Source organism: Polypterus senegalus, unplaced genomic scaffold, assembly GCF_016835505.1.
Source record: "Polypterus senegalus isolate Bchr_013 unplaced genomic scaffold, ASM1683550v1 scaffold_1289, whole genome shotgun sequence".
Classification (NCBI taxonomy): domain Eukaryota; kingdom Metazoa; phylum Chordata; class Cladistia; order Polypteriformes; family Polypteridae; genus Polypterus; species Polypterus senegalus.
In genome coordinates, this window is record NW_024377498.1 from 45,720 (window position 1) to 60,841 (window position 15,122).

Here is a 15,122-nt window from a genome sequence, read left to right on the forward strand (position 1 = left end):
TGTCTATGAACTGGCAGATAAACTTATGTGCATAAAAAAAAGACAAAAGGTAGAAAGTGGAATTAAATCAAAGCCCAGTAATTACGGTCAAGAGAACAACAGGATCAAAACCAAAAGTACAACAGAGAGAAGAGCATGAAGATACATTTTTAATATGTCAGAGATTTGGTATCCACAGATCAGATAAGGATTTGAACTCACAGTCGTCCTCTTACTCTGTCGGTTGATTATGCAGGGTCATGAACTCAAAGGCCACACCCCTAGCAACACTGGAAACGGACCTAATGACAGAAATAAACACTGGTGGCAGTTGAGGAACCGAAATCACACCAAATCATGACAATAAACTGGCCTGCCCATTTTACACAACGCAATCACTTTGTACGTTACTGGTAAAGATAAAAATGGAGCAGTTCAGGCAAACATCAAATACATCAGTTCTGTACTGGGATGTCTGGGAATCATTTTGCTCTTTTTGAGGAATCTTGTATACTTTTTTGATTGTTTAATCTTCTCTGAACTCATGACACTAATGTCATCATTTTGAATTGTGTTTTATGGTGATTGCTGCTGTTCTGTAAGGTTTTTCATGGCCACAGTGTGCGTCTTTGTCATCTTGATTAAAGAAGGCAGAGCAGACATCTCTCTATCCCAGAGTTGGATCAATGCTGTTAGCTTTTATATGAGGAGATTACTCAAGGAAGTGTTAGGATTTTGGTGTTTTATCTCATTTGTTACTTTGATTTTTGGTTTGCTCTCCTGTTTAGTTAATCACTTCTGGATTTTGCTCCTAGCTGAGAGCATTTGCTTGTATTTTCTCCAGGTTCTTGTTGTGCCCCATTTGGTGTCCTCCATCTCCTGATAAATACTAAAGATGCTCCTTAAAGATTTTCAATGAAGTCCAACAACTTCCAACAAGGTCTTCATACCAAGGATGAGAACGTGTGCTGAAGTAGAAAGACACTCATGAAAGTGACATCTGAAATGTCTGACAATATAAACTGAGGCATATTTCAGAACTGAACAGACAAAACTACAGAGCAACTTCTAGAAGAAAACTCCTTGAACACGGAAAAGGCATTATATAGATAAAATGATGATTATTATTATTATTATTATTATTATTATTATTTTGCCTAATAAAGGCTGCATGTGAATTGCTGCAAGACAATGGAGGACACCAGCGAGTCAGAATGTGACCACAGGACACACTGAGCTTTAACTGAAACCTCAGAGTTAATAACAAATCTAAAATAATATCAGCACTGAAACTGAACGAGTGTAAAAGATGACGACTGCTTACATGTTCTCACACATCCTCAGTGTTACCAGTGAAGTTCTCCAGTTTTAGTGACAGTCCACCTCACAATCCTAACCTGTACCTGCTAACAAACTCCTGCCGTCTTTAGATGTCATTCTGTGGATTCTGATTTTCTAGAAGTGTTAAGTTTGATTTCACTTCTTCTGAGTTCACAGCATAGACGTGAGTCCCGCCAAATCAAACCCAACGCTTATTGAGATGTTGTTCACCAGCAGGAGGTCAGATTCTCTTTTCTACAACTTTTATTTGTTTTTTATTTGCATTTCATGAATACATTTTGTTCTTCCAGTTTTGAGAAGAAGCCCACTGAAGATATCCTGTTGGCTTTGGATTTAATCAAATAATTACAGACTGTAACTTCCTCATCTTTTTCTTATTCCCGGTGTTTCTGTTTTGCACCATTTGAGGAGGTCAGCAATGTATTTTATTCTCTAATAAATCAAGTGCATGCCCTGACTCCATTTTGATTTCTTCTGCTGGTCTCCTCTCTTCCTTGGCTGACGTGATCCTCAAACCACAAGTCTGCTTCTAATCTGAACAAAGGGTGATAAGTGTGTGCCCTGCTTTGTTAAAAATCTAAAAAGATGATAAAAGCACAGAATTCTCATGAGATCTGATAAAGCTGAGGGTCTTATTGTCAGATCACAGGCCATTTTATTTTAATGTGGTTCTGTCACTTTAAGACTCAGGTGTGTCAGTGTTGCAGGCTGCCGTTTAAAAACGAAAGAGAAACAAATCCGAGGAGGAACACTTTATACTACTCCTTTATGTTATTCCACGCCATCTTCTCCTTCTTCAGACTAATAAGACATTAAGAACATGAAAGACTGACATATTGTGCATGAAGTTCACAGACCCCTGATGAAGAACAAATCCTCGTGATGTGTGAGCTCTAAACGTGGAGAGTGGAGAGAAAACAAAGTGAAAGCAGTAAGTGGAGACATTATGGACGTTTATTACATTGCTGTTGTAAATGAATCCTTAGGTTGTGAGTGATAAATTGTAATTTGGAGGCTCACTCACTCAGTAACGTGTAACTGGCTTATGCTACACAAGTTTACATTGAGGTCGTGCAGATGAAGTGTGTGTTTAGTGAAGGAGCCATGAGCAGAGCAGAAGGTCTTCATATGAGATCAGGGTGCTGTCATGAATTAGCTTGTCCACCCTGAGTTTTCACCAGTAAAAGTAACTCAAGTCAAGACCACCACAACAAACATTAATGAACATTATGAACATTGATCAGGATTTTACAGATGTAGGTTAGCCTCAGCTCCACCACAGGCTTCTTCAGCTCCTTCAATTCAAGATCAAAAGATCTGATCGTCTCCAGCATATTGTCACTCCTAGAAATGTAGGTGTGATGATTCAAACTTATTATGAGATCTGACTGTGCTGTGTGCTGATAATCATGAACGGGGAAACAGGAGTGCAGACAGTTTACGGTGTCATCAGGGTGTGTTAGGATGAAAGTAGAAATAAGCAGAGAACAACTGGGCTGTCAGGCTCTCCTTGTTGGTTTGATTACTGGATCTACTGGCACAACTGGGAGTCTTGTGTTTCATGAAATGGTGGGCGGTGAAGACACATCAGGAGTACACATGAGAGAAAGAGAGAAATGAATGAATTGGTTAATGAAGTCCTGTACCTAAGTTTAGTATCAAATGGCACTGTCTAACATAATAAACATGAACATCACATACAGCATAGCAGCCAGTGTGAAATGAACAACAATATTACATTCAATCAGCAAAGATATGAGCACGTTTACTGGAGGTCTCATGTCTGTGATCTGTAAAAGACTCCACTGAATGGGCTGAAAAATGAATGTTAAATAAGAAAGAGAAATCACTAAGAGAGAGAACCAGTTGTGTCAGTCCAGTGAGGCTGTGTGATCTGACGCTGGAGATGTCGAGTGTTGAAGGCCTGTCTGAGTTCAAAGAGGCGTTTAAAAGATCAGGATTGTCACTTCTGGGCAAACTGCAATGTCTGTGACTTTCATGACAAATGGCAACCAACCCAAGGTAGACCTTTATAGTTAATAAACTGTTACCTGAATTTAGACCATCAATTTTACATTTTCAAAGGTTTAGTTATTGTCCATACTGTTTATCTCAATGTTTTCATTTTTATTTAGAGATTTTGTATCATTTGTTGGCCTGATTACCACCATGTTGTGTTGACAGCAGATTTTCATTGTCCATTCTATGACTACTGGTGACATGTCACTCGATGTCACAATTCTTCTGGTATAAAATAATCGTGTCCAGCTTGTAAATTATACTTATATAGAGCAAAGAGGAATACCTTTACAAATACCTTTAATACCATATAGCCGAAGGAGGCACCATTTGTTATTTAGGCTCTGAACTTTTTCCATTTCCCTTTTTTTGTTTTGCTGGCCTCAATTCTTTATTTATGAAATGTCCTCCTACATTCAGAACGGCTTTGCTTTCCTGTTTCATCTCCTGGTCATCTTTCTAAAGTGAATCTCATACTTTCTAGGACTCACCAGTCCAGAACAATAACAACAGAAGAAGAGAACAAATTCCAGTTGGTGACCACTGGGTGGGACAGTCTGATGCCGATGTTCCTTGGGGGCTACAATAAGACAAAGGTGGGTGTGACAGACCACAGCTGTACCACTGATGTCTGCCACTTTGATGACAGAGTGTCATTCCTGTGCCAATGATTAAAACCAAACTAGATAATTGAAGGGCAGCATGGTGGCACAGTGGGTAGCGCTGGTGCCTCGCAGTAAGGAGACCTGAGACCCCACTGTGTGGAGTTTGCATGTACTCCCCTTGTCTGCATGGGTTTCCTCCCACAGTCCAAAGACATGCTGGTTAGCTGCATTGGTGATCCTAAATTGTCCCTAGTGTGTACTTGGTGTGTGCTTGATCTGGGTGTGTGTGCCCTGCGGTAGGTTGGCGCCCTGCCTGGGGTTTGTTTCCTGCCTTGTGCCCTGTGTTGACTGGGATTGGCTCCAGCAGACCCCCGTGACCCTGTAGTTAGGATATAGTGGGTTGGATAATGGATGATGAATGGATAGATAAGTGAAGAACTGTAAGTTCACTGGGACGAGAGAGTGTGCTTATCATAAAGATCAATGAGGTAAAAGATGAAAATATTAAAATAAAAGAGCTGAGAGTCGAGTCAAAAGCTTCATGTCAACCAAAGTGTACAGGCAGTAAATCAAGTAAAGAATGTCAGTTAAAGCCCTGGGTTATTAACATGTAAACACAAATGATATAAATGGTGGTCTCTGCTCCTGTCATTTGAAGTGTAGATGACGCAGTTTTATCTGTGAGTTGTTTTACACACCAGTCTGTCAGAGGAGCTGACTTCACAGGTACAATGAGCTCTTCTTTGTGTTTCAGCCATGAACCTTCAGATGCGATGGACTCTTCTTATCTTATTGTTTCTACACAACACAGATATCTCCTGGGCAGGTATGTATGGATGGCTGGTTATATTTTGTTAAATGTCAAGTGTAGTAGATGTTTGTACTATTTATTTATACATTTCTCTTTGTAGTAAAGTTCAGCAGAAGCAAGTCTCTTTACTAAGACTATTTATTTATTTGTTAGCTTCTTTGTCCAAAAATTAAAAGAAAGAATTTAATTGTTTTTGTTTTATGGCATGCAATAGTTTAAACCTAGAAAAATAATTTGAAGACAGTTTATTCTACAAGAAGTCAGAAAGATGAAATGATAATGAAACATTTATGAGTAGGCTAACATGGTTTTCATTAACTTTTGTCATTTTTCTAATTTACAAATCACATCCTGGTCGTCACTCCACTCTTGTGGTTTCCTTTCCAGACAGCTTCATCGTTGTCGGTCCTTCTAAGCCCGTCGTCACTTATGTCGGTGAATATGTGGTCCTGCCAGCCTCCCTCTCACCAGCCTTAATGCTGAGGCCTTTCAAGTGAGGTGGTTTACAACTGACATCAGCACACCAGAGCTGTTATACACCAATTACAATATCAGGATACAGAGTGACACAAGAAGAACTCTGAGCTTAGACAACCTCAAGAATGGCAACGTGTCTCTAATAATCAGAAATGTCCGTGTTTCAGATGATCATCTCTACAAGTGTCTTGTGTACTCTGGACAAAGAGAAGAGGACACTCAGGTCTCACTCACTGTTGAAGGTCAGTGTGCATTTGGGATTTACAATTTTGGTTTCTACTTGTATTATGGGATGGCACATTGAGTCAGTGGCTAGATCTACTGCCTGATGAAGTCCATGTCCACTTTCCATGAACACTTGTTGTCAGTGTAGAGTTTGCACTTCTACCTCCTCATCAGGTTTGACTTTTTTTCTGAGTTTTATGATTTTCCTTTCAAATCGAAAGACATATGAATTGGGTTAACTGGTGATGTTAAAGACGGCCAATATGAGTGACCGGTCCTATGATGAGATAAGGAAGATAATAATAATTAATAATAATGAAACAATTTATTTATGTAGTACATTCCTCCTTATCAAAGCTCTTCACAGAAAGAAATTGGAAACAAACACTAAATAAAGACAAATACAGAATATACAAAGAACTGAAGTAAAATAAAAGTTGAAAACCAGAATAAAATACAAAAATACCATTAAAAATGAGAAAACCTTGAATCAGTAACATTGTGTGATACAAATAAACATCATCTGAGGTGGTCCTGCAGCCCTGAAACTCTATAAATGATATAAGGTGTATAACTAGATATGCTAAAACATAACAGGTAAGTAATAAACAGAGCAAGATTATAAACATAACATACATAAGGACACAAACAATGAAATATACACAATTATAATATTTAAAAATCACCAGAAGACCACAGATGGTGAAACTACACCTAAAGTGGGTTAAGACCCTGTCTAAAACGTGACACTGGATGCCATCAGGTGGGACATCAAGTGGGACAGCAGGACACCTGAGAAGCCTCCCAGCACAGACAGCATGCCGAGGAATTGGAGTCCAGAGGTCAAAGGTGCTGCTCCTCTGGTTTGTAGGACTGTTGAGGTGACAAACTCCTCAGGTCCAGGCCAGTAATATTTCAACAGCTGGTCTCTTTATTTATGAGTGTGAAGACATTCAAAGAAATGTCCTCAAAGTCTCCAAACCTGCCAACTTACCTCAGTTGGTCCCAAGCATTTACAAACTGACGCTCTGCCAAGTTTCATTAAATATAAGCAATAAATAAAATGATCAGAAACAAGTCAACAAAATAAAATCAAAGCCTGCACTCCAAACTAAAACAACCAAATTCCTTTATCTGAGCAGTTCATTCCTAACCGTATGCCATGTCAGCTGATGTTAAAGTGTTTCTTCTTCTCTTCACTGATCTTCCACTCTTTTGTGTTTCATTAGTTTTAGGTGCTCAGCCCTCCATTTCTTTGAGCTCCACTGAAGGCCAGAAGACCGACTGGAGTGCAGCGCTGAAAAGTGGAACCCCAACCAGAAGTCACCTGGAGGGACATGAATGGGGCAGACGTGGACGTCACAGTCCACAATAAAGTCAGAGCGGACTCCGAGGGTCTTCTGAGAGTGAGCAGCGCCCTCCCGTGAAGGAGGAGTACAACGTGTTCAGCTGTCTGATGAGAAGTAAAGCACCAAAGCCAGACTGGCACTCCGGACTTGGCATCTACAGTACGCCATTGAATAGTGTGGAACTAGCAGCATTGACACTTTATTTTTACACAGAATGTGGCACTAAAGCACATATTTGTAGCTCAGCTCTAAAAGCTAGGCTCCCATTTACTAATTACCTGGATAATCAATGAAGTAACTAATTTAGTGTTAAACGATGTGCCATATGCACATTAAAAGAAAAGATCCATAAGTGGAAATGAAATATGAATAAGAGTTGGAACTTTGAAATACAGGAATTCACATCACCACACACACGTGAACAAATCTACAATGTCAGGTACAGTTGGCTAGCAGTGCGACTTTGAGACAAGGCCATCGTGAAAATAGAAAAATAGAAAATTCAGTTGTGACTCAGTCTAGGAGTGGACCTCCATATATATCTGTGTCACGTGATTCAAAGAAATGAAAAGTAAACGTGTAGATTAAAAGACGAGGGAGACAAACACTGGAGGAGAACGACACTGAGTGGACATTAATGGAGGTGAGATACTGGATAATTAATGAGGGATAACGAGAGGGCTGATGGACACGCTGATGACATGGCTGTGAACGTGTGTTTGGTCCCAGGCTCCAGCTACAGGAGCACATCATCTGTGGTGTAAATGCAGGGTCTCATGATGCTCCCATTAGCATGAAGGAGTCCCACTTGATGGATTCTTCTGTGTTTTCCTCACCTGAACCTCATTCCTGTCTCACAGACTCACACGCCTTCCTCTCATTTTGCAGGTTTCTCCCCAGGGGTCTCTGGCTGGTTGGTGGCTTTCTGTGTCTTGTTGGTTCTTTGTTTAGTGGTGACTCCCTGCTGGTCATTCAATGGATAAGAATGAGAGGTGAGGACAGAAGATCTCACATCGACATCAGAACAGACTGACTGCTCAGTAAATGGTAAAGTTATTCATAAATAATTCATCTTTATATTCTTTTTTGTCTTCCCTAGAAACAAACACCAGATATGATTCAATAGGTGAGTACAGTTTGATTTCAGTTACTTTGTGGCTTTTACTGTCATCGGTGAATCCTGAGACGTGTCAGTCAGTTTGTATTTTGATCACACAATTCACAGTTAGCAGCTGTAGGAGTCCACACTGGAAATCCACTGACAATGGAAGGACATGCAGACTGTCCACTGGAGACATCATACCAGGAGCTGACCTGGAGTTTGAGTGCTGTGGGCTGACAAACCTAACGTCAAGTGTGCTCTGAGTGCCAAATGGCTCCTCCATTACACATTTAGTCCTCTCTCTAGTCGTGAGTCAGCACAGGGCTGTAGATATGAGACACTCTGATCAAGGACTGGTCTGATGAGCTCGACTTGTGCTGATTTACCTCTTTCTACTTGGCCACTGCTCATCTGTCTCCTGTGATGGTGAGGTGGCTTCAAGGGGTCTTCAGAGTCCATGAATATCTGAGCAGTTCAATTAGTGAAGGCCTTGGTGTGACTGAATAAACGTGAACTGGTCAGGAAATTCAAAATGGGAGATCAGGCCGGCCAGCCTGAATGTGAAGAGGAGACGATTTGAAAATGGTCAGCATTGAGCCAATGTGGCCCACCACGTTCAGTGAAGTCTTCTGTGTCTCCTATGTGTTGGTACTTCATGTGTGAATAGAGAAGGAAACAAAAACAATAAAAAATAAACAGCTTTTTAAATTTATTTTATGATTTTGAATCTAAAATTCATTCATCTGTTTTCTGATTCCAATTAACAGTAGCAGAGAGTTGACACATGACAGTAGAAATCCATTTGTAAGGTGCCAGTCTGTGACTCACACTCACACACACACACACACAGACACTCACACACACACACACAGACACACACACTCACACACACACACTACACTCACACACTAATACTCTTAACATATTTATTGTTCTTCTTTGGAATAAACGGCAGAGAAAGCCACATAGACAGAAGAGCAGCATGTTCACTTCATAATTATAATAATAATAATAATAATAATAATAATAATAAACAGCACATTTTATTTGTAACACACTTTTCTTGAACCAGAGTGCAATAAGGCATAGCAAGAAAAGAAGAATAAAAATTATAAAGCAAGCAGCAAATATCCATCCATTATCCAACCCGCTATAACTACAGGGTCATGGGGTCTGCTGGAGCCAATCTCAGCCAGCACAGGGCACAAGGCAGGAAACAAACCCGGCAGGGCGCCAACCCACCGCACAAGCAGTAATTAACAAAGTAAAACCAATTTGTGACATCCAGTAATAAGTAGAAACAAAGCAGGAGAGTCAAACAGAACGTCATTAGATTCTGTAAATCAAGTTCTCATCCTCCATGACTTGAAGTTTCCTCCTGCAGGGACAAAGAGCCAGCAGAATGGAGGGTCTGACGAGGCCACAGATGTGATGAGAGGCTGTGCTGTGGACTTCTTTGTGTGTTAGAATGAGAGTTTTAAATGTGACGTGTTTGTGAGCAGAGAGCCAGTGCAGTGACGCCAGTACAGGGGTGATGTGACGGTTCAGTGACGTATGGGTACGAGTCTGAGCAGCACAGTTTTGCACACACTGGAGCTTCTTAAGAGAATTTGCTGGTAGACCAAAGAGAAGAGCATTGCAATAATCTCAATGATGAAGGGCCTTAGATGAAGACATGAATACTCTTTTCAGAAGCAGATAGTAACAGAAATATTCAGGGTCCTGCCATCTTGTGCTGATGAAACAAATACATTTTGGTAATGTTTTTAATGTGACCATCAAACGAGAGCTGACTGTCATAAATAACTCCAAGGTCACAGACATTAATGGTAGGTGATAACAGAATTCTATCAACAGATGAACTCAAATGATTTATTTTTTGTCAGAAGAAGAAGGACCCATTAAAGAACCTCAGTCATTAAGCAATTTGATTGAAGGAACGTCTGTTGCACCCTTGACTTTGTTTCATGGAGTCAGTTTGTGAGGAGAGTAGTGGTGGAAGTTTACCCCAATATGGATTTGAGTGTCATCTGCGTAACAATGATCTCCTAAATCGTACATCTCTGTCATTTCCCCTAAAGGTTACATATAAATATGGTATCGTATGTAACGTATGTCACCTGAAAAGTCTTCACTTGTGACAATGTCCCTAGTCAACCTCAGAAGCAGACATATTGCTGTATATTTGTGGCCACTAGGGGTGCCCCAGAGCTCTGAACAGCAGATACAACCACGTCAGACACCAACGGAGGATAACATAACATGTTTTATTACATGACAACACCTCACAACTCTTACTTTAAACAATACACCAAATAAGTGCTTTATTGTCTCCCTCTGCTCCTCCGTAGTGAGTGTCATCCTCTTTCTCCCAACTCTGACTCTCCAAGTGAAGGAGACGCTCTCTTGTATGTTGGACCCTGGTGTACTTCTGGTGTCATGACATTGCATTCTGAAAGCACATATGGGGGTCACATGATCACGTACTGTAGGCTCTCTTATGGAAGTGCCCTCTGGTGGCAGACACAGACCCTGGCAGGATTGCCCTTCTGAACTACAAGTCATAAGAACTGAGCCAGTGGATCACTGCCGTCTCTCATATTGTAGGCTGTATTGTCCTTGATATGTCATCCCGTCCATCTGTTAAATTTCCACCACGTGTAGGACAAGAACTAAAAGCCATCCTGGGCAGGTGGCACAGCCTTTCATTGTGGCCTCCCAGCTGGACAAAGTATCAGCCTTCACCCCAGTTGGGACGCCACTCCATCCGTATGACGTTCACAATATACAGTATATATAAATATTCATCTGAGGTGTCCTTCATCCATGGAGAGACTGGTGTTGTCAGTCCACTTCTCTTCTCAAATGTTCACTTTGTTCTTCTCTTTGTGTCTACAGTTGGATTCCTTTCTTTATGGTTCCTGCACAAGGAAATTGGTAAAGAAAAGATTTTTCTTCTTTGTATTAAAATGTAAAATAAAACTGTTAAAGATTTAAATGGAGGGAGAGAGTTTAGTAATTCAAGGGACACAATAAGAACGTGAAACATTAGTGCTAGAAATGACAAGTCCAAGTAGAGGCACTTTGCTAAGAAACATTCTGGAGTCTAAGGATGCTTTCCTGATAATATTATTATGAATATGATTTGTATTGGATTCCATGTCTGAGAGTGAATCAGTATTTTATAAGAACTGTTTGAACGTTCTTAGCTCACACACACCCTGAGGTGCCCACTGTGCTGTCCTCTCAGATCTTATTTACGCCACTCAGTAAGGTGCCTTGTGTTTTCTTCTCATTTTCTTCTTTTATTTTAGTCCACTCTTCTTATCGTTGGTCCATCAGTTTGAGGGTCCTGGGGCTCAGACCCTACCTCAGTAGTACTGGACACAACACAAGAGTCCTCCTTATCCTTTGTTTGCTGTTGTTTTATTCTAAAGCTCCATCTGCTCCACTCAGTCTGATTATTAAACATTTGGATTTCTGTCCTCACATTTGGATTCACCACATTATTTTAACTGTGAACCCCTAAGAGTGAGCAGGACCCCGTGAAGTGGGCATCACATGTCACCTGATAGAAGTTCAGTCCTCCACTGTCACTCTGATGTCTCAGGTCACACAGCAGTTTGTTTCTGGTCACCGACACTCAGACAGTTGGCACTGAGGAGCCATTTGAACTGACAATGGATTAGACAAATAGCAAGGCCATCAGTAGGAGACAAACTGGTCAAGACGAGGGTCTTCTGGCACGTGTCTTATTGTATTGCAGTCACACTAATTACACCTGCAGCGTTCATTTCTGTGTTTCTGTGGTCACGAGGACACGGTCAGAAGTCTCACAGTAGGACCTCCACTCCTAATAATCATAAATAATTCTGTTCCTTCTTCATCAGACGTCACGCAGATTCAAAGCCAAAGGCCAGTAGGCTGTTAATTCTGCAAATCCACTTTCAGTCTGTGCTTGGCACTCCAGCTATTGTCATGTCCATTGTTCTGCTGCTATTATAAGGGGTCTTTATGAAGGAAATTTGAAATGCAAAGATATTTTAAGACTTCAGAAGAGGAAAATGAAAGTAAATGAAAGTAGCGAGTGAGAACTGAAGAGATGATGTGTTAAGTTGACCCACCTGATTATTCACTCAGTAACGCAGCTCTCTTCTTCTGCAGAAAAGTCACAACGCGTCACCAATGCAGGTACAATATTTGAACTGGGGTCACTGGGGGTCTTTCAAGTCTCACTCTTTATTGGACTCATTAAGTTTATTTCTTTATTTCTTATTTTACAGAATGGAGGAGAATATGCAGCTCAGCAGGTACGGTTGATAAGCTGGTCATGAAATTCTCATCTTCTGTGTCTGTAGTCTTTGTGTCTTCATGTTAAACGTGTCACCTTCATGACCATGACAAGCAGCACCTTGTGAGCTCTGTGACTGTCCCCAGGTCTGAGTTAATGGCTGAGGTCCCTCAGTGAGGGTGACATGGTGACACAGTTGTAGCGCTGCCATCTCACAGTAAGGACACTGGGGTTCACCTCCTGGGGGCTCCTTGTGTGGAGTTTGCATGTTCTGCCTGTGACTGTGAGGGTCTCCTCCGTGTGCTCCAAAGACTTGCAGGTTAGGTGGTCCGGTGACGCTCAGTTAGCCCTGATGTGTGTCTGAGTGTTTGCCCGCTGATGGACTGGCGTCCCGTCCATGTGTTGTTCCTGCCCTGCCCTGATGCCTGCTGTGATCGGCTCCATCTGCCCCTCGACTCTGCCCTGGATAAGCAGGTTATGACAATGGATGGCTGCTTGTTCTGTGTGTTTAAAGGCAGATGAGCTGCTAGTTAAGGAACAGGAAGACCTCAGCCTCTACTGCCCCCTGGTGGTCTCTTTGAATATCGCTAGTTATCTTATTCCTATGAAGTTCACTAAACAGTCCTCTGTCATAAACAGCTGGATTCTCCTTGGCAGGCGGACATTACTTTATTTTGTGTTTCAAGAACGTCAGACAAGTCAGTAAAGACAGAACTAAAGACCGGACCCTCCTCGTGCAGACACAACTCCTCAGATGTCTTCCTCGGTACAAAGGATGCTCGTTTGTCTTGTAGACTTTATTCTCAGAAGGTCACTTTGATTCGGTGGTCTCGTACCGATTAGCACTGCGTGTCATTGTCACTAATCCTGCTACTTAAAGACTCCATGATGTCCCATCTGTCACTTAGGACCCTCTTGTGTTTCAGTGCAGACCCTTTCTCAGGCCCCCATTTCCAGCATGTCGATGTTGAAGTATTTGTGAGATGACAACACTGAGGACACACTTGAGGTTTTCACTCCCAACGCTTTGCTCTTTTAAAGTAAACTGAGTGCTGCTGAGTCCTCACAGGGCCGCTGTCCATTCTCAGCCCCTCAGTGTCCAGTCCTGTCCCTCTTTAATGCCACTTTGTGTTTTGTCCTGCTGTCCTGTCCTTTGTCGTCACTATCAGTGTTGTCACCTTTTATGTCCTCTCGTCCTCCTCTCCTTATTAAAGCCCCCCTCACCTGTACTGACTGGTCACATGGTGTCCCTGCTGACTGATGACTTGTGACACTTCATCCTCATCACTGACAGGCGGCCATCTTGTGTTGTTAGATTCAGGGTCATAAATTCAGTGCCCCCCGTTGTCACTTCTGACAAGGAACTGAGAAACATAAAGTGGGGGGTCTGCTAAATAAAAGGCCACCAACGCAGTGTAAGGACGAGAAAAGTGACAGAGTCACCGACAGAGCAGAGCAGAGCAGAGCAAAATGAATCAAAGTGGACAGGAATGACAGGAACAGGAGGACAACAGGCCAGGGGGGACATGAGACCCTCAGGTTAGTGACGACAAGTCTGAGAGCTGCTGGTGAGTCTGTGAACGAGTGCCAGGCCTCACTGGTGGTCTTCTTGTTTGTGTCTTTAACAAATCCTCGCTGTGTGATTCGTCTTTTATTAAAATGTTCACAGCGTGGTGATCAGGCTCTTTAGGGTTAAATGAAGACAAAATGGAGGAGGTCAGAGGTGCGACTACACAGGGGGGCCGAGCAGTGACACAAAGAGACACACGAGGGGCTTGGTGGGCTGAGAACTGAACACGTGCTGTTTGACGTCTTTGTCTTTTAATGTTCAGGTCCTTCAAGGAGTGTAAATGTGTTGTTGTCTTCCTCAAGTCCCCTGATTTCCTACGTCTTCCTCTTTCTTCTTCTTCTCCTCAGCTGATGTCACTTTTGACCCTGAGACTGCAAATCCATATCTCATTGTGTCTGAAGACGGGAAAGAAGTGAGACACACAGACACACGACAGAGAGTGACGGACAATCCAAAGAGGTTTGACGATTGTGCTGGTGTCCTGGCCAGAGAAGGATTCACGTCAGGGAGACACTACTGGGAGGTGGAGGTCAGGGGAAGACTGCGTGGGATTTAGGAGTCGCCAGAGAGTCGGCCAACAGGAAGGAAGATGATTAAACTGAGCCCATATGATGGATACTGGACTGTGTGGCTGATGAATGAAAATGAGTACGTGGCTTTCACTGACCGTCCTCTCCCCCTCCCCTGAGAGTGAAGCCCCAGACTGTGGGGGTCTTTCTGGACTATGATGAAGGTCAGGTCTCCTTTACAATGCCCAGTCCCACTCTCACCTCTACACCTTCACAGACTCCTTCACTGAGCCCCTCTATCCGCTCTTCAGTCCTTGTCTTAATGAAGGTGGTAAAAACGCAGCCCCTCTGGTCATCTGCCCCCTCGCACACACTGACCCCTCTGTATTTCTGTCCATCTCTGAGCAGCACAAAGCCAATGGAGACTTTCTTTAACATCAGACCACCGAACTCAAAGCCCCCCTGAGGTGTCCTGCTGTTTGCTGCTCGTCTGATTTTCATTTTCAGGATTTCTGTGTTTAATGAGACATCAGGACTGAACACTTGGGATTTTTAAATGGCGTCGGATCAAAGCGTCGGCTCCATCATCAAATGTGAATCTGAGGGTCTGAGAATGAACAGAAATCCTGAGTGCTGTCTTTAATTTGACATTCAAAGAGGAATTCAACAAAGATGGTCGTCTTCTCCACAGCACTGGATTGGTTTTCTTCAGTCGCGTGTGGCGTCACTTGCTGGTGGTCAGTCCTGATGACCCTGAGGTGCCCACTTTGTGACATTAAAAGACATGAAGAGTGTGAGCTGAGCAGAAGAAATCTGAGACCCTGAATATCGAGACCACCGTCCA

At 42.3% G+C, this 15,122-nt stretch overlaps 1 protein-coding gene and 1 long non-coding RNA gene across 2 annotated transcripts; both read left to right on the plus strand.

The window, feature by feature from the left end:
- Positions 1–2,095: 2,095 nt before the first annotated feature.
- LOC120519328 lies at positions 2,096–5,227 on the plus strand. The gene is made up of 3 exons (XR_005631444.1): positions 2,096–2,251; positions 4,699–4,770; positions 5,143–5,227. It is a non-coding gene; the product is annotated as an uncharacterized LOC120519328 (long non-coding RNA).
- A 2,544-nt stretch (positions 5,228–7,771) lies between these two features.
- LOC120519329 (butyrophilin subfamily 1 member A1-like) lies at positions 7,772–14,906 on the plus strand. The gene is made up of 6 exons (XM_039742444.1): positions 7,772–7,798; positions 7,906–7,932; positions 10,807–10,845; positions 12,073–12,099; positions 12,192–12,218; positions 14,117–14,906. The coding sequence occupies exons 1-6, from the start codon at positions 7,792–7,794 to the stop codon at positions 14,323–14,325; spliced, it is 336 nt and encodes a 111-aa protein (XP_039598378.1). The 5' UTR covers positions 7,772–7,791; the 3' UTR covers positions 14,326–14,906.
- Positions 14,907–15,122: the final 216 nt, after the last annotated feature.

Coding starts and splice junctions, on each gene's coding strand:
- LOC120519329 (XM_039742444.1), top strand. Junction 7,933..10,806: donor CACCAGATATGATTCAATAG/GTGAGTACAGTT, acceptor TTGTGTCTACAG/TTGGATTCCTTTCTTTATGG. Junction 10,846..12,072: donor GTTCCTGCACAAGGAAATTG/GTAAAGAAAAGA, acceptor CTTCTTCTGCAG/AAAAGTCACAACGCGTCACC.